Source organism: Lynx rufus, unplaced genomic scaffold, assembly GCF_022079265.1.
Source record: "Lynx rufus isolate CCGP_SWC_20201006 ecotype Redwood Valley unplaced genomic scaffold, mLynRuf1.p SCAF_8, whole genome shotgun sequence".
Classification (NCBI taxonomy): Eukaryota; Metazoa; Chordata; class Mammalia; order Carnivora; family Felidae; genus Lynx; species Lynx rufus.
Window position 1 is genome coordinate 85,772,338 of NW_025814896.1, and position 25,316 is coordinate 85,797,653.

Genomic DNA, 25,316 nt, shown 5'->3' on the forward strand with positions numbered 1-25,316 from the left:
TAGATTTCAAAAAACAAATTTATTCATAAAATATATAAAAATATGTGACAAAAAATAAGGCTAGAAAACCCCACAATCTTATACATCTCAACATCACTTACCACTCAATAAGCAAAAGTCTAATTTTACTCTTATTTCTGAAGTAAAAAGAGGTCATTGTAAATAATATTTCATTTTATGAGTTATACAGCTAAAAACCGTTACCCAAATCTAGTCTGACCATGACATTTTGGTATTTTATAAAGTACTATTCTTTCCAGAAACTTACTGACACTGAAATCTCTCAAAGTATATTTATGAAGGTTAATTCACAGTAGTTTTACCAAAACAAACAATTTTAAACTAGGTGTTATGGTAAAGTATTATAACTCTGGTGATGAAGAACAAATTAAAAATATGTTTGAATATAGACAAGTATCAACTTTTTCTTAGAAACAGAGGGGAGATGAACAGAGCTGGCCCTGGAGACAGCGGTGCCCCATGCGCTAACAAACCGCAAACCGGTGTCCAGTAGGTTGCTGGAACACACCTCTCGGCATTTCCCACCCAGAGACGGGCTAGTCTGGATGTTTGCGTCTGGGGCCTGTTTTCTCAGTCAAATCCAACTTTGTTCAGTGAAGGTCAGAGGATTCCAGGGCACATTCTAAATACTATGAGTGTTCTTCTGGAAGGTTTCAAGTCCAAAGTCTTTAGATCAAATTTTATGGAGTTTTGTAACAATCAGTACTCTTACCATTTGATCAAATGAACTACAGACGCAGAGACCCCTTTTATCTGGACTCCAGTCCAAACTGGAAATGGGCTGGGTAGACAAGGTGACATTCTGCAGAAGGCTGACAGAGCCGGCAACTCCCATCTCTACTCCCTCAGAATCTTTCTTTGACCGCTGAATAGGGTATTCGCTGAGAACAAGACCAGAGTGGTAAGGAGAGAAATCTTAATATTCTCCACATTGTGTTCATATACATATAATCCGTGACTCTATTTTTACTTCTCAGTTGATTACTGGAACCAATAATCTTTCTAATGTTGAGTTTTATACAAAGAGACACTATTTCAACCTCAACAGCTTTAAAGGGGATTGGTTCTACTAAAAAAATGTTTTTTTCTGAGAGAGGAGACAGTGCTTGCTCTCAAGTAGGCTCCATGCTCAGCGTGGAGCCCAATGAGGGGCTCACTCCCACGACCATGAGATCATGACCTGAGCCAAAATCAAGTGTCGGACACTCAGCCGACTAAGCCACCCAGGCACCCCTCTCCTAAAAACTTTTAAATATCATCTCTGTTCAGCATAAGTCTGTATTTTCTTTTCATAATAAAAGTCTTAGATTGATCTAGCATTCTTTATGAAATTCACTTGTGTTCCTCACAATCTTTTATTGCAGTTCTTCTCTAGATTCGGCTTGCAGGACACCATAGGCAGAAAAGGTGCAAAAGCAAAGGCTGTGAGTAACACTTGCAGAACCTCACCTACATACTTCCAGAATGAAGAACAGACACTGTTTCTAACCCTCGAGCCCCATGACACAGACCCAATGCACACCTTCTGTGTACCGTTTCCATGGGAATGTGCTGCTCAGGTATTTTAGACCCTAGAATACTCCAAGGGAAAAAAAAAAAGCAATTCTAAGAATATTTGTTTTCTTTCATCTGAAAATATCAATTTATAAAATAAGTAGAGCTGAAGGTTAACAACTGTAAATACTAGTTGGTCTGGATTTGAGAGGGTAAAAAGAAACATCCCTCCCTACAGCAGAGATGAGCTCCTAGTGAAATACAGGGACAATCTGCCTCTGAAGGCCTTTAAAGCCTGTTAGGTATCGACTGTGATACTACCTTCATTTCTTAAGTGCTAATAAAGGCTAAGAGTTTCAAAGGTACAAAGCAACTCAAAAGCAGAGAAGAAATAGAAGTGATAGGCAGATAACCTACTATTCTTTCTTCTTCTTGGACCATACAACTTCTTTTGATTAAGAGGAATAAGATATTCAGATGATGAAAAAATTACAGAATTTTTTTTCAGGTCTCTTAGCTTATTTAGTATTTAAAACATAACATAAATACATATTTAGTATTTAAAACAACATAAAGATTTTTTAAACCCTCTATATTGTCTATTAAAGTTTTAAGAATGTATGTTTGTGTGTTTTGAATATACACACACACACACAAAAATCAGCATGTTGGGGTTCATTCATTCAAAAAACAATTTCTGAATTAACTAGGTGAGTTCCTCTAGGAACTCTCTGGTGCTCAATAAATATTTATAATTTAAGTGCATTACTACCAAAGGAGACTGGCAAATGGAAATAGAGCTAAATATCATTTTACTTAAACCAAATCTCTTTTGCTGGTGTAATACTTGACAGCAAAGCTCCAAACCAATTTGAAGATTAGACTAGATACCTGTTATGGTAAGGATTAAAGTTCATACTGAGATAAGCTTCAAGTTTCTTTTTTTTTTTAATGTTTCTTTATTAATTGAGTGGAGGGGCAGAGACAGACAGAGAGAGAGAGAAAATCCCAAGCAGGCTCCACACTGTCAGTGCAGAGCCCGACACAGGGCTCAATCCTACGAACCGTGAGGTCATGACCTGAGCTAAAATCAAGAGTTGGATGCTTAACCGACTGAGCCAACCAGGCACCCTGAGATTAGCTTCAAATTTCAACTGTATACAAGACTCCACTTTACACTATCGTCAAAAATTCTAGCTGCAAACGTGGTTTGCACATCACACAGAACTACAACTCCGTATGTGGATTACAGAGAAAACTGGAACTAGTTCGTCAAGGAAGCAGCCTAAATAGTTTGGTCACAGGCAGAATAGTGATGTGCTGCTGCACGATCCAATCGGCAGAGACTAATGGGGAGCATGGCCTGGTTTGGGAGAATCGGGTAAGGACAATGGGCAAGGTACAAGGAGAAGACGAGTTACCAAATGGTCTGTCTACTGGGCATTCTCCCACAACTCATAAAGCTTTTCCTCTGCTGGTTACTCACAGGACCTGTACAGTCTTGATCTCAAGCATTTTTGTTGGCCAGATCCCTAAATACTTGAACACTTTCCAACTGTGGCCTTGTTTCTCAGCTCCCCTGCTGCCTTCTAAAAGAAGCTAATAAATAGAGAAGTATTTTGTAGGTGTGAAAGTCCTAGCCATACTGAAGATGGTGGTTTTCTTCTTATATCATGAATCAAACTTTATTTTGGAAATATCTTTCATTTATGGGCTTGTGTTAGTGGTTTTTTTCCCCCCTTGAGTGATGGAGAAAGAAATACCATTAAGTCTCAGTTTTCGTCAGGCCCTATAAATGAGCAGCTGACCTAGTATGTGCCACGTTAGGGCACCAGGGACTCAGAGCACAGCCAAGGCTGTAACTCACACTGCCTCCAGCACACAGAAAGCAAACTCCGTGATGGGGCTTTTCCTGGAGACCCATCCGTCACCTCAGTGCTGTTTGGATTCTTTCACAACAACGGTATCTGAACTTGGTCAAGTGAGTGATCAGGATCTACAATTAAGAATTCTAACCCATTTCTTATTCTCTAGAGGTGGTGTTCTAATGACCAGACAGTAAGTAACACTTCACAAAAGCGTTTGGTCAAATTTTTCACATCCAAAGCAAAACAAAAACAAAACCCGACAACAATAAAACCTAGCCAAAGCCATGATTTTAAGCTATGAAAAGAACTATTCCTAAGTTACCCCGATAGATGGAAGACACAACCAAAATGACAAATATACTTAGTGTGCCAAAAGAAGGTTAATACTTACTAAGTGTAAAATAATGACATTAATTTGAAAAAGCAGACAAAATAACACCCTTTAATTTAAAATCATTATCGAAATGAACTAAGTCAAAGGAGGAAGAAGGACAACCAAGTTCAATCTAATCCTACTTTCCACCCACCAATAACTTAACAAGGAGCCATGAGCATCAGCAAAGACTTACTACTTCCAGAGGTGAAGGCTGCCGGCGCCTCCAGCAGTCAGAAAGAGCTCTCTGTTCTGTGGCAGGTGTCGGACTTGCCACACAGTTGATTTATGGGCCTAAACAGGATGAGAGGCACATAACTAGTTTTTATGTTTGTTTATATGATAAAGATTGTCCGAGAAGAGAAATACTGTAAAAAAGAATTTTTACCACTATAATTTCAACAACCATTATAGAAGTAATTCAAGTATTTCTGGCACATCTCTTCATAAGGGCTACAGAGATTTATAGAGTTCATCATAAGTAATAAAAGCATCATTTTTCTTTGTGGCTTTACAAACAAAGTTCTATTGGATCAAAAAAAAAGATGTTATCAGATTAAAAGTCCATTTAGGTATATAGTACCATATACATAGATTTTACACATGTAAATATCCCTAGCTCACTCTGAGGGAGAAGAAAAACTCAAAGTACAAAAACATACTTCATCCTAAGGGAAAAAAAGGATAGACTGATTTAAAAACTAACAACAACAACAACAACAACAACAACAAAAAAACAGCCTTTATTTTTTAGAGCAGTTTCAGGTTTCCAGAAAACTGAGTGGGAACTTCAGAGAGTTCCCATATACAGAATGAATTTTAACTTAAAGTTCCAAGAGGCTTCTCTTTAATTTGTACCATTTGACTTATCTATTCTTCAAAATAAGGACCACAGGGACTTATAGATGGGGTTTAAGGTTATAATAAGCCAGGATCTTTATTCAGTCATATTAAACTAAAAGACAAAAATGGCAACTGGAAGGTTAACAGCTTGTTAGCACCTCAACAACAGCTAGTAAATCAGTGTTAATGGTGTAATATACACTGCCAGGAATTTGAAAGACAGACAGAGAGAAAGGAAGGGAGGGTGAGGGGCAGACCTAGGGAGAGGGAGAGACAAGGGGGTAGAGTGGAAGAGAGAAAGAGGGAGGAAAGATTTCTGCTTTGCAGGAGCAGTGAGACCAACTAACTTGATCTAAGTCATTCTTAGACACTATATTTTAGGGAGTGATTAGTGATTAGGCATTTGACTTAATAGTCATGTAAGGGGATTACCATTAGCAGATTAAAAACACATATCTCAAAATATACCCTTTAAGTGTGTGACAGTCCTCAAGTGAGTGGGTCCAGGCTGTTAAAACCTACTTTGTTTCATAGTTTAAACTTCTCTTTTTCTTCTGGAAATTGTAAAAACACAAAAAGAGGGGCCATGACCTCTTAAAATACAGTGGCCTCATTTGTTTGACAGATTTAGCAATTACTTGATTAAATAAATATAACAAAAACTTTTGAAGAAGACACTTTATAATGGGCAGATGAGAACCATGTTACAATTGTATAAAGGACAATTTAATAAAGTGCTTTATGTTGTTGATACTTAATATATTCTGAAATAACAAAGGCAAAACAATACTGCAACTTATAGCTACCTTAAGAATTTAGTTCATCAGGCAGCAACAGTAATTTATATGCAATAATAATAATAATTAGCAGAAATAACAAAAAAAAAAAGACAAAATGGGAAGGTTTGAGAAGTACTACTGAATCCACAATGGAGGGAGAGGGAACAAGAGAGTCAATTTTTATTTCTTGAGCAATTTACATATTTTAATCTTGTGGAAACTACAAATCTGTAATTGATCTTTACTTTTACATTCGAGGAAGGTCAGAGTCACATTCCCAATCCATCTCTGGCAAATGACAGGGTGTTGCAGCAGGAATTTATGCAATCCCCTTACTCCAGGCATCACCATCTTTTTTTTTTTTCTTTTTTTTTAACCAGTATTTTTCCTGTGCTCAGCCTTCTCTTCATCTATTTTTGATGTGATAATACCATGTTTCCTTCTAAGCTACCTCAAATACTCTTTGGGACAAGGTAAAGTATGTATGTATGTGTGGATGACTGACTGAATAATTTTTTTGAACCTACTATGTACAAGGGTTAATGCTTGAAATAATTTCACTTAATGTAGCAAACCAGAATATGAAATAAGATGTGATGAAATGACATAAATGTATATATGTTGATATGTTCTGAAAAGTATATAATTAGATATTAATACAAATACTATATATTTATTAGAAAACACTACGCTAGGTTTTGTTGATCCCATTCTCAACATCAGCTAGTTTTCTTTTGATTGCTCCTAAACTACAAAATAAGATTCTTAGCCAACTGAAGCCTTTATTATAGTCAAGAAATCTAAAACTGATAAACTTTGGGGAAGTACTCTGCACAGAAAAACCTGTCAAGTTCCCACAAGAATATATTAAAAATAGCTCCCTTCATATAAAGACCTGGAAAGAACCTTGATGACTAATTCTATTTATTAGTCTAAAACAAGCTATGAACATTCCTCTTCATAGAAAGACATTTCCGCCATATTTACCTTTTCTGAAACAGAGGCAAAACCTTTGGTTGGATGCTGTGTTCTCATATCAAAAACATGAAACTTTCCTTCCAGTGATGTAGCTACCAATTTATTCATACTTATGTCTTTTCTGTCAAACTCCAAGCTACATACCTGTAATAGAAAATATTTATTATTGATGGTCTAATCATTATTATTCAGGAGGTTCTTTTAAACTAAGTAAAACAACTTTAAAATTATCAGCTCATGTGAAAGGATTTAAATAATCATTTTATCTTTTGAGAACCAATACATCAAATACCTTTAAATGAAAAAATTTCTTCTTGGTTTATAGGATCAACAAAACCATCCTGAGTTCCCCTGTCTGGTAGATTATTTTGTAAAGCCATATAATTTTTTACTGTTATTACATAATTATTATTTTTTTAATGTTTATTTATTTTTGAGAGAGAGAGACACACACACACACAGAACATGAGTGGGGGAGAGGCAGAGAGAGAGGGAGACACAGAATCTGAAGCAGACTCCAGGCTCTGAGCTGTCAGCACAGAGCCCGACATGGGGCTCGAACTCACAGGCTGCGAGATCATGACCTGAGCTGAAGTTGGACACTTTACTGCCTGAGCCACCCAGGTGCCCCTGTTGTTACATAATTATTTTATACAGTCCAGTCAAAGCTGATTTTAGAAAACAGGAAGGAACCACATTCTTCACTAAAGCTGTACAACTCAGGACCCAAAAATCTGAAAGAACTTGTGGAGGCTGTTACTATTCTAATATTAGCAGGAAAAAAGGCCTCTAGCCTAGCTCATTTTAATATCACACTGCGCATAGCCCACAGGGGTCCACAAATAGGACACAGGAGCTGGTGACTCACCAGGAGTTGTCATACCACATCTGAGTGTGTGTTCACTTTCTGAAGAAAGGATCCATGATTTTCATTAAATTCTCAAAGGGCTCCACAGCTCAAAAAGGTTAAAAACCATTGGCAGAGGGGCTGTACTGAGATGAGTTATTAGAGGTGCTATCCTTTTGAAGTAGTTTGGAGGTGGACAAAAACATGCTCAGACAAACTATAAGAACCCAAAGGTACATTACCCCATTTTTTATGTTCGTCTCCCACCGCAATGACATATTTCTGAGATCAAACAGTTTGATATCCCCATTGTCATAGCCAGCACAAACAACACGCTCCTCTTGATTATAAGCATTGCCTGGAAATCAAGACACAACATTGTGTATCTTTATAAACACTAATTTGAAGGCTGCTAAAATAATGTTATAGAACCTTATACCTTATACATATACCTTATACAAAATCACACTAGGCAGAATCTCATTTTGCCAAACCTGATAGGACATCAAGATTATTAAGTTGGTTATCTAATTTTGCTTTTTTTTTTTTTTAAAGCTCATTTGCTGAGATTCTATATTGAAGGGGTGAGTGAAAATGTTTATTGGAGTCTAAGTTGAAAGCAAATGGTCTTTCTCTATTATATCTGCAGACTAACAGGTCAATTACAGTTCAAACATAGCAGGGGTTGGTAGAATAAATACAGCTATGCTTCTATTGCTTTCTTGGTAGTAACTATATTTGAATGCAAATAGAAACTACTTTAAAACCATTTAGTTTGCAAAATGGTGTCTGGTGTTATCTTTGCAAGGAAATCTGAAATACATTGTAATACACTGTTAAACATTTGTATGGATGGTGGCCCCTGAAGTAAATTTATAATCTGTAGTTTAATTCATCCTGCTTGGATCCAGGATGTTTTCTGGAGTACCTCTGGCACTCATCTCTCCCCAGTACACACACCAATGTGATTTTCCTAAAGCTTTAGTCACATCTCATCCTTGCAAAAACCTTCAGAGGTTTGCCACTACCTCCACACCATCTCAACACTTCTCAACACTGTGGCCCTGAGCCACATTTAAGGCTACTTCTACCACTATTTCATTTAACATACTTACTTTGGCACTTTTCAGGCTATTCCTTATGCTTGACACTTCCTCCCAATTTCAGTGGTTGATATCCTATGTATACTTGGTCTGAGGTCAAAATGCTCTTCCTCCACAGCCATTTCTCACTTGAAGATTCCTTCTATATTCATCTATACTTCTTGTGACCTTTTCTCACTCTTACCCGGTACTATAATTAGTGTAGATATTACACCCTCTTTACTGAACTATAAGCTTCTGGAGGAGGGTAGTATATGAATCTCTCTCACTTTGCATGCCCACAGTACAGTACTATGACATTCATAAAATGGTCAAATCAATGGATTGTTTTTCAAACTTAATGTCCCCGATTTTAAATTGTACTTATGTCCCTTAGGTCAAAGATGAAAGGCTTTAATGGCCCACAGATAATTACTTTTTAATTATCACATCAAATTTTAGATGATGATTCTAAATACAAATCCTGAAATTTCTCCCCAAAGCGTACATGTGTTTAGTTTACATATTCTTGCTCATTATATACAAACACATAGTAATTCCCATACGATAACTTAGTTTTTAATTTGGAAATCTAAAACTTTCCTCTGATTAAATAATAGTGCGATTTTAAAATAATATATAGAACTTAAACAGTTCACATATACTGTTAAATCCCACTATTAATGTCTGTTATCTATATAGTATTATACAATGAAAAAGGAGAAAGAATTTCAAATTTCAAACAAAGTATGACCCATATCCTGTAGTAGCAAAAATTATTTTCATTTTCGTTCCCAGTAAGAGATACTAAGGAATATCAATTAGTCCTACAAAATCAATATTCACTTTAAGTATAGTAACAGAGGAACACTGTTATCAAATTATTAACAAATAATTCTGTAATGGCATAACTATGTTCTAGAAAATAAACATCCTCTGTGTAGAGTATAATGTAAGATTTTTTTAGGTCAGCACTTGTGTTTCAGACTCTGCTTAGTTCCACTAATGGCACTTGACTCTAAACTAGGTCCACATTGTCTCGTTAGACCCAAGTATGTAATAGTAGCAAATATTTTTGAGCACTTAATAATTTAAGCACAATTCTGAGCACTGTATTTGTACTACTTCATTGAATCCTCATAAAACTATTTGGTAAATTCTATTACTAGTTTCACTTCATAAATGAAGAAACTAAGGAACAGAGAAGATTGCTAAATTGCCCACCTCACTCAGGCAAGAAATAAAAAAGTGAGGATTCAAACCTAGGCGCCAGTGGCTGACATTAACCACCATCTCTATTTGCCTCAGTAAACTATCAGAATAATCCAAAAAACAGACTGTAAAGAGACTATCTTGAACCACTGTGCTTTTTACCATCTGATACATCAAATGCAAGAATTCTTCAAGAATTTACCAAATGCCACAGTCCAACAGTCTCTTTTGTTTTCTCCTTGTACAGGTTCCATATTGGCAACAGGATCATCTTTTTGCCTTGGGTCCCACACCTTCACAGTTCCTGTTGTGAATACAAGTGAGTTGGCAAAATTCAACAGTGATTGAGGACATTTCTGCATTCTCTTCCTATGACTTCCTACGTACATGGCGGTATTACAGATACTAAAAAACCTGAAAATTTTTCACATATTTCTGACTTCTAAATGGGCAAGTTGTATTTAATATCAGAGATATAACCCATATGTTACTGTCTGACTTGATTTCCAAGTTAATAGATACACAGAAGAGCCAACAACTATTCCGAAGTTATCAATAAGGTCTGACCGACAAGGCAAACACAAATGTTATGTAATTCAGATCAGGTCTTACTTTCTTTGAGCCTAAAACTAACGTACTATTTACTTAGACTAATATCAGTGTCATCTTAATTTTTATTTTTTTCCATACTACCCTATAATCATTGGCATTTTTCTTATACAGATGAATAAACTCTGATTTTTACATTTATGATTTCTTATATAGGGTTTTAGAACACTATCTCACATACAATTAAACTTAATTTCCCTGTGGCAATAGAGATGAGGGAAATATTAAATAAAATTAACACATATTTCTTCTCAATTGAATTTCAACCCCCTCATTTTACTGAAAATTGCAGGACTACTAACTAAACTCATCACTGCCTAGGAGAAATACAAATGCATTTAATAAAATGGCTGAAAGGCAAGTAAGTACTTGAGAGAGAACAGGAAAAAGGCAAAAAATCTTTAAAAGGGAATTAAACTCAGGAAAAGGGGAGATATCCCACTAGATTTGTCTCTAAGGATAAAATAAAGTCAGTCATTAAAAAGGCTACTTTAAGGAGAAAAAAATTTCTCACAAATGTGACAAGAGATTATTATATTACTGTAGAGGGTTCATACAAATCGTTAAGATTCATATGAAATTTGCAATAGTTAAATGAGCAAGGAACATGAACAGACAATTCACAAAGCAAAACTAACTAGTAAACAAATATAGAAAGAAGTTAACACAAGTGGGAATGCAGGACCATTTTTACTTATAAAATTAAGGAGGGGCATCTGGATGGCTCAGTCGGTTGGGTGTCCAACTTTGGCCCAGGTCATGATCTCACGGTTCATGAGTTCCAGCCCCACATTGGGCTCTGTGCTGAGTGCTCAGAGCCTGGAGCCTGCTTCAGATTCTGTGTCTCCCTCTCTCTCTGCCCCTACCCCACCCACTTGTGCTCTGTCTCTTTCTCAAAAATAAACATTAAATAATTTTTTTTTAATCTAAAATTAGGGGGGAAAAAAGAAAATCAGTGCTGGTAGGACAGACTCGAAATCTACCTCATCGACTGTAGCTGAGAATGTACATGAATACTTTGGCAAGTCTGACAATAAATTAAAAAAATCATAAAACACGTTTATTCTAAAAAAGTTAGATACATGATGATACTCATTCCTTCATTATTTTAAAGTCACTCTCCCAAAACAATAAACAAAAATTTAAAGCAAAGTGAGTGCTTATTAACAAAGACATGGTTAAGGACACTGTGATATATACATAGAATGGAATATTACAGTCATTAAATGGTAATTATGGAGACAGCAACATTTGCATATGACAAAACATAAAAAAGATAAAAATCATATCTAAACAACTACACAAAATTGTATGTAAGATTGGAAAGGAAAACAAATCTAATGGTTATGTTACTGTGGTAGATTGAATGCTACTTTTCCTTATATATTCCATATTGCTTTTATGATTAAAAAGAATAATTGATTTTAATTTTTTTAACATTTTATTTATTTTTGAGAGAGAGTGAGTGGGGGAGGGGCAGAGAGAGACGGAGACACAGATCCCAAGCAGGCTCCAGGTTATGAGCTGTCAGCACAGAGCCTGATGCAGGACTCATACCTTCGAACTGTGAGATCATGACCTGAGCCAAAGTCAGATGCTTAACCGACTGAGCCACCCAGGCACCCCGGATAATTGATTTCTAAAACCCAGACACTGTTGAGTAACTACTAGAAAAATACATCTCTTTTCTTTTAAAGTAATTTCCTCATGGTCTCGAGCAGCCAAACCCACTAAGACACCAAATTTTTTATGTACCCATCGTGAAGCAACAAAAATTCTGACTCCATTACAGTCATTCAGAACAGCTTTGAACACCAACAGACCTGTCCCTTGCTAGTCACCACAGGGCAGGAAAGCGGAGTTGGTGCCCTTGGATCATTCTACGATGCTCAGTAGAAGGATCACGGAACTTCGATGTTCAACTAACTGTCAATATGACAATTTTCACAAGTACCAATTCTGCTTTTTAAAAAAAGAAAATGAAAAGTTGCTGCCCACCTTATATTGTTTTTGAGCTGCCTCAAAAACCTGTAAAGCAATTTTAAATCTTTCAAGGTTCATAGGAAACTATGGTTGTTAGTAGCTGAACTTGCTCAAAACTAAAATAGCAAGTGCTATGCCTCTATCTCAAAATACTTCAAAAGTCTGAAGCAACTGAGGGATATGCAATTAAACTTGCCCATTAAAAAACACTGTTAGATTTAGGAAGTCAAGGCCTCTGAAGAGGATTTCCATATAGAGAGGGCATATTGTTGCACAGAGACTTATCTAAAGAAAAAAAAAATTTAAATACACAGAATACTTTAACTTACCATCTCGGCTGCCAGTCACGATTTCAGGTGCACCTTCCCCAATTCCCAGTCCGCCTACACCATCTATGGCATTTATAATTTCTTTATGGCCCTTTACAGAATATACTGGGATCTCTGGAGCTTCCAAATTCCTAGACAACAGAACACAGCTTCTTACTTACTCCACATGTTCTAAACATTTAGTCCACTAATGAAATTTAAGAATGCATACCATATTTAGATTTTTGTTTTAAAATAAGGGTTTTGCTGACATATCGGACAAAGGGCTAGTATCCAAAATCTATAAAGAGCTCACCAAACTCCATACCCAAAAAACAAATAACCCAGTGAAGAAATGAGCAGAAAACATGAATAGACACTTCTCTAAAGAAGACATCCGGATTGCCATAAAGACACGTGAAAAGATGCTCAACGTCGCTCCTCATCAGGGAAATACAAATCAAAACCACACTCAGATATCACCTCACGCCAGTGAGAGTGGCCAAAATGAACAAATCAGGAGACTATAGATGCTGGAGAGGATGTGGAGAAACGGGAACCCTCTTGCACTGTTGGTGGGAATGCAAATTGGTGCAGCCACTCTGGAAAACAGTGTGGAGGTTCCTCAAAAAATTAAAAATAGACCTACCCTATGACCCAGCAATAGCACTGCTAGGAATTTACCCAAGGGATACAGGAGTACTGATGCATAGGGGCACTTGTACCCCAATGTTTATAGCAGCACTCTCAACAATAGCCAAATTATGGAAAGAGCCTAAATGTCCATCAACTGATGAATGGATAAAGAAATTGTGGTTTATATACACAATGGAGTACTACGTGGCAATGAGAAAGAATGAAATATGGCCCTTTGTAGCAACATGGATGGAACTGGAGAGTGTGATGCTAAGTGAAATAAGCCATACAGAGAAAGACAGATACCATATGGTTTCACTCTTATGTGGATCCTGAGAAACTTAACAGAAACCCATGGGGGAGGGGAAGGGAAAAAAAAAAGAGGTTAGAGTGGAAGACAGCCAAAGCATAAGAGACTCGTAAAAACTGAGAACAAACTGAGGGTTGATGGGGGGTGGGGGGGGGGGTGGGTGATGGGTATTGAGGAGGGCATCTCCTCCTTTTGGGATGAGCACTGGGTGTTGTATGGAAACCAATTTGACAATAAACTTCATATATTGAAAAAATAAAAAAATAAATAAATAAACTTAAAAAAAAAATAAGGGTTTTGCTATGAAGGTAATTTATACATTTACTTCCAATATTTTCTCTCCACTTTAGCTTCTTTTGAGCCCTTAATGAGCACTGCCATCATTCAACTTGGAACTCAAAGTCCTGACCACACTCAGTGATTCTCAGAGATGATCTATCTAGGACCTCTGCACATGACTTACCAGGTGAGCTTACTAACAAATACAGATTCCTGGGCTCCTCCACAGATGTAATGGATAAACAGCCCCAAATCTGCTGACTCTTTGGTCCACTGAAGTCTGATAATCACTACTTTAAACATAGAGTAAATTCAAAGTGATTTAGAATGTTTCCAAAGTAGGCCTTGGTAGTCTGATCTTGAGATCTTTTGGAAGGATAAAATATGAATAGTGTTTACTTTGTATATATTTCTTCCTTTATAATGTATTATTTTCTCACTAAATTCCTTACTATTTTCATCTAGTTACGTATTTTTCAGTGTACCATCATGCTGGGCACAGCAAATCTACAGTCGAACTGGCTGAAGCTTGTCTAAATCCAGGTTAGTTAAGACAAAGGAATGCAGGAAAGCACCCACTACTGTGGGTGTCTGAGTCTACCCAAGATGGCAGGGTGATGAATGGCTCAAGTAAGTTATGTTAATACACCCCTTCTCCTGCCTCCCTCTTTTCTCCTGGAGCTTCTATCCACAATTCTCTTTAACGAGTCAGTTTTTGATAACTTATACTTAAAAAAAAAAATGAAGGTAGCTATTCACGAAATGTAATCCCAACTTATTACTAGGCCAAGATTTATTAGTAAAATCTCCCTAATTAAAATTTCAGATAGCTCAACCTAGGAGACCATGTTTATTTTTGTAGCATCATTGTGAAAGAATCAGGACTAAACAGGACTGAGATTCCACTTCAAAGAATTGCTTTACTGTTTGACTTTAAAATACTGCTTTTTACAACACAAAATTATAAGACTTAACAATGAAAATAAGTCAGTAATACCTGTGACTATGCTAGGAAACTCTATTAGGGAGACAGTCAATAGTTATATTTGTTGCTTAGTCTTATGCTGAAATATGTTATTTTTAAAAAGAACATTCAGACTGGTTTCTCCCAAGTTCTCTGAAAGTATATGTAAGAACTGATGCATTCTAATAAATGCTAACTTAATTATTAAGCAGTTAAAGCAAGGGGAATTAAAATAGCTTCATTCTATTTTATGATTCATGTCAGTAATTTAATAAGAAAGCAACAGATTCTAAGTGAGAATCAAGAAAGGTCACCTTAGAAAACATGAAGTAGAGAAGATAGTTTCTTTCTAGAACATTACTATGTACTTTAAACAGTAAAAATAAGACATATTCTTGAAAAGTAATTGAGGAATTTCAGTTCATGCAATCTAAGTAGGAAATAACTAAAGGTAGAACATGAAAATTATAAGCATTTGGCATAATTACGGTCTTGTTCATTTGCAACAGGTTTACATTGATTTGCTCAATAGATGTATTCCTAAAAAGTTGTGCTTAGATGTGCAGAATTTTTTTAATGAATTGGGAATTCTACATTAAAAAATTCAAACAAAGAAAAACTCAGTGTATCATTCTATAATGCCAAATGTCTCACTGAAATATAAACAGTATCTTAAGTTTTCCATGTTTTACATGTGTGGGGAATAGCCCTTTATGTACAAATACAGGGGATTAAATGCTACCACCAAACAGCATGTGTGGAAATAAATATTGGTAACATTATTCAAACTAGCTAAAGAAAAACAGTATTTTTAAATGGATTTTGAATATGAAATCTAGAAATATATATTAAAGGACAATTCTTACATTTTTATAAATAGTTAAAATTGAACAAGGAACATTTTAAAATAAGAAACCTCCCTTTCAGAGGAAGAGTAACAAGACTATCAAGGAAACTGCCTATCTTGCGTCTTAATATTGACTAAATAATCTTACCATATATGAAGGTTTCCAGCAAAATCTCCAGTAGCTAAATATCTCTGCTGTAAAGATGTTGCACCAAATGTTCCACACTTAATGGGTTTGGCCTTTTCAATCTTGACAGAGGGAAGGAAAGAGGATACATTATTTATGTAAGCAGCTATTTATAATTCATGATATTTATGGCTCTACTATGGGCCTTAAATAAGGCACATAATATAAAAAGCAATGAAAAAATTTTCTGATCAAAATTATGCTTTTCCTTTCATCACTTTTCTGTAGTTTAAAAGTGTGTAACTGTCAAAAAGAATGAGTTTTAATTTTGCCTTTGCTCTCATCTCACTAATGAGACATTCAAATGCTGACAAGTGCACCATCTCCATTGGTTTGCAAATATGAACATTTCAACATTTCATGTGGTATTCTTCTCTAAGATCCTCAGTAGGAATAAGAACATAATGAAGATGTTATTCTTTCCAGATGGCTACAGGAACAAAAATGTTCATGTGTCTCTTATAGTTTTCCCTGCAGAACCCTATAAACTGAGAGTGTTTATGTCACTATTCTCTCTGGGACCTTGTCAATGCACACAGATTTGTAGATGTGTGAGTGCCAGAGGCACTGCTATTGCTATGGATTAGCCAATATTTTGAAGTTTCTTTAAAAAGCTCTGTTCCAAGTATTGCATATAATCCCATTAGTAAAACAACCACATACCAATGCACTAGTTAAGGTACATGGCTTAAGGAAATCAAGTCTAGACCATATTATCAAAAGGATCCTAAGAAATGATATCATACAGGGGTGCCGAAGGTTGGCTCAGTCAGTAAAGGGGCCAACTCTTGATTTTGGCTCAGGTCATGCTCTCACTGTTGGTGGGATCAAACCCCATGTCTGGCTCTACACTGACAACAAGGAGCCTGCTTGGGATCCTTTCTCTCTCTCTCAAAAATAAATAAACATTAAAAAAAAAAAGAAATGATATCATACAATACCCTCCTGTCATACAATACCCTCCTGTCATAGGCAAAGAGCTTGAAGCACACAACTTTACACTTTTGCCCAACTTATGCATTCCAACATTTTTATTGAGTTCCTACTAAATAAAGTCAATGAACTGAACAGACTAGGATACAAACATGAATGCGATTGGCCATGCCCTCAAGAAGGAGTTTACAACCAAAATATCAGTTCCTATTTGACTCCTCCCACATATACATGCTACTCTTAGCTACTCCCACACTTGTGAGGGTCATCCACTAATCTCCTTTTACTCTGTCACCCCCACCCACCCTAACCCCACCTGCCCTGATTCTCCTGGAGTCAGCTGCTGCCTTGGCCCCTGTGAACTCTGGGCAATACGGAATCTGATGAGGCTTGATGCCTACCCCACTCCATACTCTAGCCCTATAATATCACCTCCATTTACTTGGCCTCAATGGGGTAAACCTATTGTCTTAGTCTGTTATAAACTTTAAGATTTTTATTCTTTTTTTTTTTTTTTTGAGAGAGAGAGAGCATGTGAGCGGAGAGAGGGGCAGAGGGAGAGAGGGGGAGAGGGAGAGAGATCCCAAGCAGGCTCCATGCTGGGTATGGAGTGGAGCCCAATGCAAGGCTTGATCCCACAATGGGATCATGACCTGAACCGAAATCAAGAGTCTGATGCTCAACCGACTGAGCCACCCAAGAACCCCAGATTTTTATTTTTTTTTTTTAAATATTTATTTTGGAGAGAGCACAAGCAGGTGAGGGGCAGAGAGAGGGGGACAGAGGATCAGAAGCAGGCTCCTTGCTGACAGACTAACAGCAACGAGCCAGATAAGAGGCTCAAACTCACGAACTGCGAGATCATGACCTGAGCCAAAGTCAGAGGCTCAACAGACTGAGCCACCTAGGCGCCCCTATTCTTAATGTGTACAAGAGTAATACATGTTCCCTACAAAAATTCAAACAAAACAAAAAACTGAAGGGAAAAAAGTGAGTCTCCCTTTGATGCTCCCCAGTAGTAATCCCCATCATTCTAGATCTTTTTCTACACGTTTACACTAAATTAAACACATAGGTTTAATTTAATATAAGAAGGCCCTTATATTTTCCTTTGACTTTTTTTTTTTTTTTTGACATAACAGTATTCTGCATACACTTTTTTCCCTCCAGAGTTCTCCAGTTTCCAGGGGATTTCTTCTTGAAACTTTTCAGTTCCTGGGCCAATCTCATCCCTCCTAGTAGGTTTGGCCTGTTTCATAGAATTAAAAAAATAATTTCCCTGCCACTTTAAATGTTTGGCTAGGCACTTCCATTAGAGCAGTTTTCAAAGAAAAAAAAAAAATCCACTTAATACAAACTAAACTGAACTTTTCTCTCATGATTCAAAAGATATTATTATATGGGGCTTTGGAAACTCCCAGCTTGTTAAGCTTTCACACTGTCTGGGATCTGGAGAAATGAGCAGTGACTATGTAGCCAGGTCTACAAGAAAGCATTCACAGCCTCCGTGGAAACTGCCCAGTAAACAAAAGCAGTCATCTGTAATAACATGGTTGTAAAAGACCGTATTGATGAGGAACACAAAATTACAAGAATAATTTTTTTTAATGCATTTGTGGTCCCAGATAGTTACTCAGAAACCTGATATTCATTTATTTCAATTATTTTTTCCAATTTTACTAAAAAAAAAAGTTATAATGCAGCAACACGAAGAATCAAAAATTTGGCAACTTAACAAAGCGGTTTCCAACTCCAGATCACTTTTGTGCTCCCCACCTTCCACTTCCCCCAAATAAAAGTAACTGAAATATCACTAGTGGCACAGCACTTAATCACTGTTAGGACACAATTTCTATGGTTAAAGTAATTCAGAGTTCCAACGTATGCCAACTGATGAAATAGACACCCACTCCTTCCTCCACTTATGTTACACTGGGCCTGGATGCCCCAAGCAAGAAGTCACTGGTCATGGCTCCCCCGGTCTGAGGCAGAGGGTGAAGATGGGCCTCTTGGGTAAGCAGCTGGTAGGCCTCATGGACAAGAATATGGCTCCAGGGACTCGTGGGTTAGGAGCTGTGGGGAGGTTGCATCATGTATTGATAGAACTCTCCAGGAAAATTCTTCTCAGGGACCTGGGAAGACTTGTCTCCCATTTTCTCCTCTTTTACCACCTAAAGCACTCTGCTTCTCACAATTCCACTATCACTTGGAGCCTTTCATAGGGTTTCTCTTCGTCCTAAGCTACAGAAGAGTTATACCATAAAAGCTAACCTCTACTTTTCAGTCCCTACAGTGAGCACATGGTTCTTCGAAGATTTTACTGCTGGTAATAAAAAACTAGGAAGCAAAAAATTTCCTCCCTGTGGTATTTCTTCATCTAACTTTCACCTTTTAAGCCTTTGGAACAAAGATTCTCAGACCATGCTCCTAGAACACACTAATCTTCCAGCACCAACATAAATTTACACACACAGATAGAACCTTTAAAAAGCTAATAGACAGGGGCACCTGGATGGCTCAGTTAAGCGTCAGACTTTGGCTCAGGTCATGATGTCATGGTTTGTGGGTTCAAGCCCCACACTGGGCTCTGGGTAGACAGCGCAGAGCCTGGAGCCTGCTTCAATTCTGTGTCTCCCTCTTTCTCTGCCCCTCCCCCACTCATGCTCTGTCTCTCTCTCAAAAATAAACGTTAGGGGTGCCTGGGTGGCGCAGTCGGTTAAGCGTCCGACTTCAGCCAGGTCACGATCTCGCGGTCTGTGAGTTCGAGCCCCGCGTCAGGCTCTGGGCTGATGGCTCAGAGCCTGGAGCCTGTTTCCGATTCTGTGTCTCCTTCTCTCTCTGCCCCTCCCCCGTTCATGCTCTGTCTCTCTCTGTCCCAAAAATAAATAAACGTTGAAAAAAAATAATAAAATAAATAAATAAACGTTAAAAATTAAAAAAAAAAAGCTAATGGATATGATTTTCTCAAACTTAAGTTTTCTTCAATATTTTGTTTACCTTGTCTGTTAGAAAATATTAGCAAATGAACGCCAATAAGAAAACCTGGAAATGAAGATTAAAGTTTACGTATGGTTGCTTCTTGTGATATAAAGATCACAATATGTATAATATAGTCTGATTTTTCCACTAGAAAACCCCTTCTTTGTATGGAATTGGAACAAACTACTCGAGTATTTCATGGAGTTCCAAAAACAGCACCACAATGTCCAGACACTCTGGCACCTGAACACATCTGAGAATCTCTACCTTAAAAGGAAAGAAACCAAACTGAGAGCCACTCTATTACAATAGATCCTATACTAGATATTTCCACATTTGTCATTGCACAAATTCTAAAAGTCAGTCTTTTTTTTTTTAACTGTTGTTATTTATTTCTGAGAGAGAGAGAGAGAGAGAGAGAGAGAGAGAGAGAGAGAGAGACCGAGAGAGACCGAGCACAAGCCAGGGAGAGGCAGAAAGAGAAAGGGAGACACAGAAGCAAGAAGCAGGCTCCAGGCCCTGAGCTGTCAGCCCAGAGCCCGACGCGGGGCTCAAACTCACGAACTGCAAGATCATGACCTGAGCCAAAGTCAGAAGCCCAACCAATGGAGCTACCCATGTGCCCCTGCAAGTCAGTCTTTATTGAAATATAATGGAATGAAATAAACTGCATCTACATTTAGAGGCAAAGACTCACAGGAGTGGTACCAAGGCCTGTGGTAGACAAATGTACTAAGCTCTCTGAAATCTTGCCTTGATTCCTCTGACCTCATTTCCTGCTTCTCTCCTTTCTACTACACTCCAGCCACATCTGCAACTTCCTTTTTGCTCCTCAGACACAACAAAGTCATTTCTACCTCAGGACATTTGCATTTACTATTTCCACTGTCTGAACTGCTCCTCCCTCACATCATGTCTGTCTTCTCCAAATTCAGATTTCAGATTAAATGTCATCTCCTCTGAGAGGCTTTCCCTGCACCTCCAATCTGAAGTGGAACCCCCAAATCACTATCACCCACCCTGTTTAATCTCCTTTATTGCACTTACCAATAAAATTATTTTATTTATTCAATGATCTCTGTCCTTTCTAGAATGAGTACCATGAAAATGGGGCCCTGTAGCATCTGTTAAACACCTTAAAGTGCTCAACATTTGTTGAATAAAAATATAAATTAACATCTATTAGCCTCTCATTCCTACTGCTGGAGAAAAACCATTGGGAGTCCACGATCCCATTTCTCCCACCGTGTTTTCACATGACACACCATAGTTTTTGGTGTCATTTATACTCAATAATGAAAACAGCATCCATATATTGAGCACATCTATCAGATACTGTTCTAGATGTTCTTCTAGTCTAGGCCATCACTTTCCTTCCTCACACAACTGCAAGCTAAGTGTTTGCAACACCCCTTTCCAGACGAGGAAACAGGTTTAGAGGACTAAGACTTGCTCAAGGTCCATACAGCGAAGAAGATTCCAAGTTCTTTATACTAATTGTGGCTGCCCCCAGACCTACATGTAAATCAATTAAGTTTATTATGTAGCCCCGATTCCATAAACCAGAGAGTGATTAGAAGTACCAAAAATGTTCCAACCTTGAAAAGGACTGGGTGAGTAAATGGTATTGTCACAAACTGAACCTACTTTCAGATTTGTGTCCTCTCACTCCTACCTTCATTCATATCTTTACAAGATATATAGTTATCTATGCCTCCCTCATGTTCTCTTTTCTCCTTATACTAAAGAAATACAGATTTATAGATACTAGCAGTCTGTTGTGCAAGAATAAAATTCAACTCAAAATATAAAAACATTTTTAAAAAACCTCAAATGTATAAACATTTTATTATTTGCATGGCAGTGAGGACTGCAGTTGGCCAAGAAGGGCTGAGCTCTGCTGGCAAATGGACTTATAGAAGCAAGGGTGTTTTCTCTTTCTAAGATATTCACGGACATCATAATAGCTAAATTAAGAAGGGGCAATGGAGTGAAGCTAATTTCTTATAGTTCATAAAAAGGTTCCTTCCCTGCTTCTGTTAAGTATTTTACCTTTGGGAAACAAGGGTTTAAAAAAAAATCCACTGGTTACTTAAATTTTCCTTGCTAGGGAAAAAAAAAAAACAAAAAACAAAAAAAACACAGCTAAAAAGATTTATTTTGCAAAATTTATTCCAAAAAGAAAATTGGTTTATATTAATAACTTTTGCTGTAGGACCCTGAAAATGACCATGACTTAGCTGTTGGTTCTCTTTGCTACAATAAGTTAACATGATTAAGGAAGCCCATGATGGATAAGTCCCATGAGAGCTATTTTTGTTCCATCTGTGGGTGGGTCTAGTACAGCTTGTCAGTATTTCCTCCTCCACATCCTAGCACTACTTTAATTAACATTAAAAGAGTTAGTGAACCACATGGTAACAAGCAGTGAACTCAGTGGCACAGGGGCTAAAAAAGCAGAACTTTATTAACTTACTAAATTTTAAAGTATAAACATCCACAACTATGATTCCAGTTTTCAGGGCCGCCCCAGTCCTCTGTGCCAATTAGAGGAAAGTTGTCCTTTATAGGCTGAGGAAGTCTCACATTCATAAAGTTTGATGAGAAAGAGACAGATTTCAGTTTCCACTTGAACCCTGCAACCCCTTGTGTGGTGTAGCAAACTGCTCAACTATACATGAAGGCCCTCATTCCCTAGCTATCCTTAGTAACAAGATAAGGCAAACATTAACAAAGACCTGTTTGCTTCCTTCACATTTTTACCTTGGATACATGGGCTTTGGAACACATAACTTGAGGTGGTTCCACATTGAAGAATCAAGTATTTCAGAAATTCATCTAGCCCCATGGTAGTCAACACTGGTACTTGTTAGAATCACCTGGTTGAAGTTTAAAAAATACTGATATCTAGGCCTCACTCTACTCTAAATGAAGAGTCGCACTCCAGCAGAATTTCTTAAGGTGGGACCAAGGCATGAATGTTTTAAAACACACACACACGCGCGCGCACACACTCACACACACACACACACACAATGTATGACAACAGCAACAGAACATACTCAGCTGATCCTGATGCACAGTAAGAGTTGAGACCCATTGAGCCTATATTTAACCTGTATTCTTTTCCACTGCACCATAACAGCCAAACACAATCTAAGTTCTTAAATGTGTTTTTGCATTTGTTTTATCCTTTCTCTAGACAAGAGGCTTTTTAGAAGGGACTCATTCTTCAAGTACCTCTGGTCCTTCTTTAGCATGGTATCCTGAAATAGGTTGTCAACAGAGACAAAGGGCATTATTTCACTCTGTGGAACAAGTGTGTTCCTAAGTGATACAAATTATACCTGATTTTAAAAAGTCACAGTCTGTAAATGTTCTCTGGTTAAATTTGATGGTATTTGGTATTTGTTCCTAATACTTCACCTGCTTTTGTCTGCTATTCCAATGTTTCCATTTGTTCAAACCCTGACCCCAGTTGATTAATGATCAATAAACTGATATTTAAATTTTCCAAGTTACATCCTTTTACAGACTATACATTCACTCATCCTTTTAACAAGTAATTTATTGAGTGGTTGAACTTTACAAACCACAGTGATGAAAAGACACTGTCCTTACTCTCCAGGAGTTTACAATCTAATTAGAGATTAGACAGAATTACATTATTTCTGGAGCAGATAAGAACCAGCATAATGCAATGTAAAGAGTTTACTTTGTGTGGGGATCAGGAAGGGATTTCCTAAATCAAATAATCTGAACTGGACCCTAAAATAGCAACAGGTGCCTGGGGGCTAAGTGGCGAACAACATAAGCAAGGCAAGGTAGAAAAGGATAAGTCATGTGTAGGAACTCTGAGTACCTGGCTAGAAAAGACAAACTGAGGTGCCTGGGTGGCTCAAGTGTCTGACCCTTGATTTCAGCTCAGGTCATGATCTCACAATCTGTGAGCTCTTTGCTAACAGTGCCAAACCTACCTGGGATTTTCTCTCTCTTCCCTGCTCTCTCTCAAAATAAGTAAACTAAAAGAGACAAACTGAACAAGAAAACTGGCACTCATTGAAATTTAAAGTGAGATGGGATCGATCTTATATACCTTCTAATCCAAGCTTGCCTATCCAAATTGTATTCATTCTTTATCTACCACAGTTTTGTTTTGTTTTTTTTAATGTTTTGGTTTATTTTTGAGAGAGAGAGCATGGAGAAGCAGAGAGGGGGACAGAGGATCCCAGGCGGGCTCTGTGCTGACAGCAGCTAGCCCAACTCAGGAACCCTGAGATCATGACCTGAGCCAAAGTCCAACTCTCATTGTACTGGGACACCCAGGCACCCCAACCTTTATCTACCAGTTTAAAGCCAATCTTCCCCATGCAGATTCTCTCCATAGTTTTTAATCCCTGGAGCTCTCAACCTTCCCTGTAGTCTATTACAACCCTAATACTTGATTATGACTGATCACCTGAGATCAATGCATTTTTAAAACTGTAAACAAGTACAAGAATATTAGTTACCATCATTATTCTCGAATTCTTTCACTAATGATCTTCACAAAACTTGTAAACTTGCTCTTGCCACATCCAGTTAAAAGTCCTTCAGAGATGTCCCATTTAAAAAAGCGTAAATCCTTTAAACAACTTAAAGACCTTGCAAAGTTTGGTCCCTGCTTACCACTCCCATCGCTCAGGTTCCGCATACCCTGTTTCCTCTGGAAACCTCCTCTATTCCTCGTTTGGCCTAGTTAGCATCTACTCTCCCAAATCTGTTTTTACTCTCATAGAACCGTGTTCCTTTATGTTAGAGAATTCATCTGCTTGTATTTATGCATCGTCTGTTTGATCATTTAACTGATTCTCTCTCCCACTAGAAAATAAACTCCGTGAAACCAGGGTCATTGTCATTCACATGCCGGGGAATATCAGACAATCAATTGATACTCGCTGAAGAATAAATGGTTCGGCTGTCTCCTCCAATTATAATGCAGGCATCACGGTACCAGCTTTGTCTCTGCTTATAAGAAAAAGCATTTTACTAACAGGGCCTATTAAAAAGACTCCACAAACAACTGCACACTGCCTAGAAGGGCCTCGAATTTAGATACGAAATCTTAATGTCACTTCCCAGGGACCCCGCTCTGGACTGCGAGGGTGACTGCAGGAAGGGGCCAGCAGGGCGCGGATGAACTGGCCAGCCGAGAATTCAGGACTCGAACCAAAGCATTTTACGTCGGAAGTATTCCTCAATCTGCGATCATCTTCGCTGGTTCCGCGCAGCTCGAGCTGTGCTTTTGGGGGACGCTGGACGGAGGCTTGGGCAAAAAAAAATGCAGACTCCCCCCAACCCCAGATCCGCACTCGACCCCTCACCAACGGTAATCCCAGATCCTGGAACTGGGCAGTCCCGCTTGGCACCCACCTCCCGAAGCAGCTTTAGGTCCCCGTGCTGGATCTCATACAGTTGAATGACGCCGGTGCCCCGTGCGAAGTTGCCCATGGTCACAAATTTGGCGCTGCAGGGCACCCACTTACAGTCAAACACCGTGTAGTTGAGGCCCTTCTGAATATGGGAGATGATCTGAGGTTTCTCGAAGGCCGACATGGTCCAGCCAACTTCCCCCCGCCCAACCAGTACACCCAGACCCTGACAAAACACAAACCGGGAAACCAGACTCCAAACATTAACGCTTTTCGCCCTCCCGCTTGCCGTAGTAGCCCCCAAAACCAAGCAGAGTTGGATTTAGTTGTCTCGGATAATGCCCGATGCGCCACTGAAGTGAAGCAAGATTTT

General features: G+C 38.0%; 1 protein-coding gene across 1 annotated transcript; it reads right to left on the reverse strand.

Annotated features, from left to right (window-relative positions):
* DNAAF10 (dynein axonemal assembly factor 10) lies at nucleotides 1-25,209 on the reverse strand. Its single transcript, XM_047069572.1, has 8 exons — nucleotides 24,945-25,209; nucleotides 15,582-15,682; nucleotides 12,419-12,549; nucleotides 9,700-9,801; nucleotides 7,446-7,561; nucleotides 6,366-6,500; nucleotides 3,953-4,050; nucleotides 1-902 (listed from the first exon to the last, which is right to left on the reverse strand). Exons 1-8 carry the CDS (start codon nucleotides 25,125-25,127, stop codon nucleotides 695-697), a joined length of 1,074 nt encoding a protein of 357 aa, XP_046925528.1. The 5' UTR covers nucleotides 25,128-25,209; the 3' UTR covers nucleotides 1-694.
* Nucleotides 25,210-25,316: the final 107 nt, after the last annotated feature.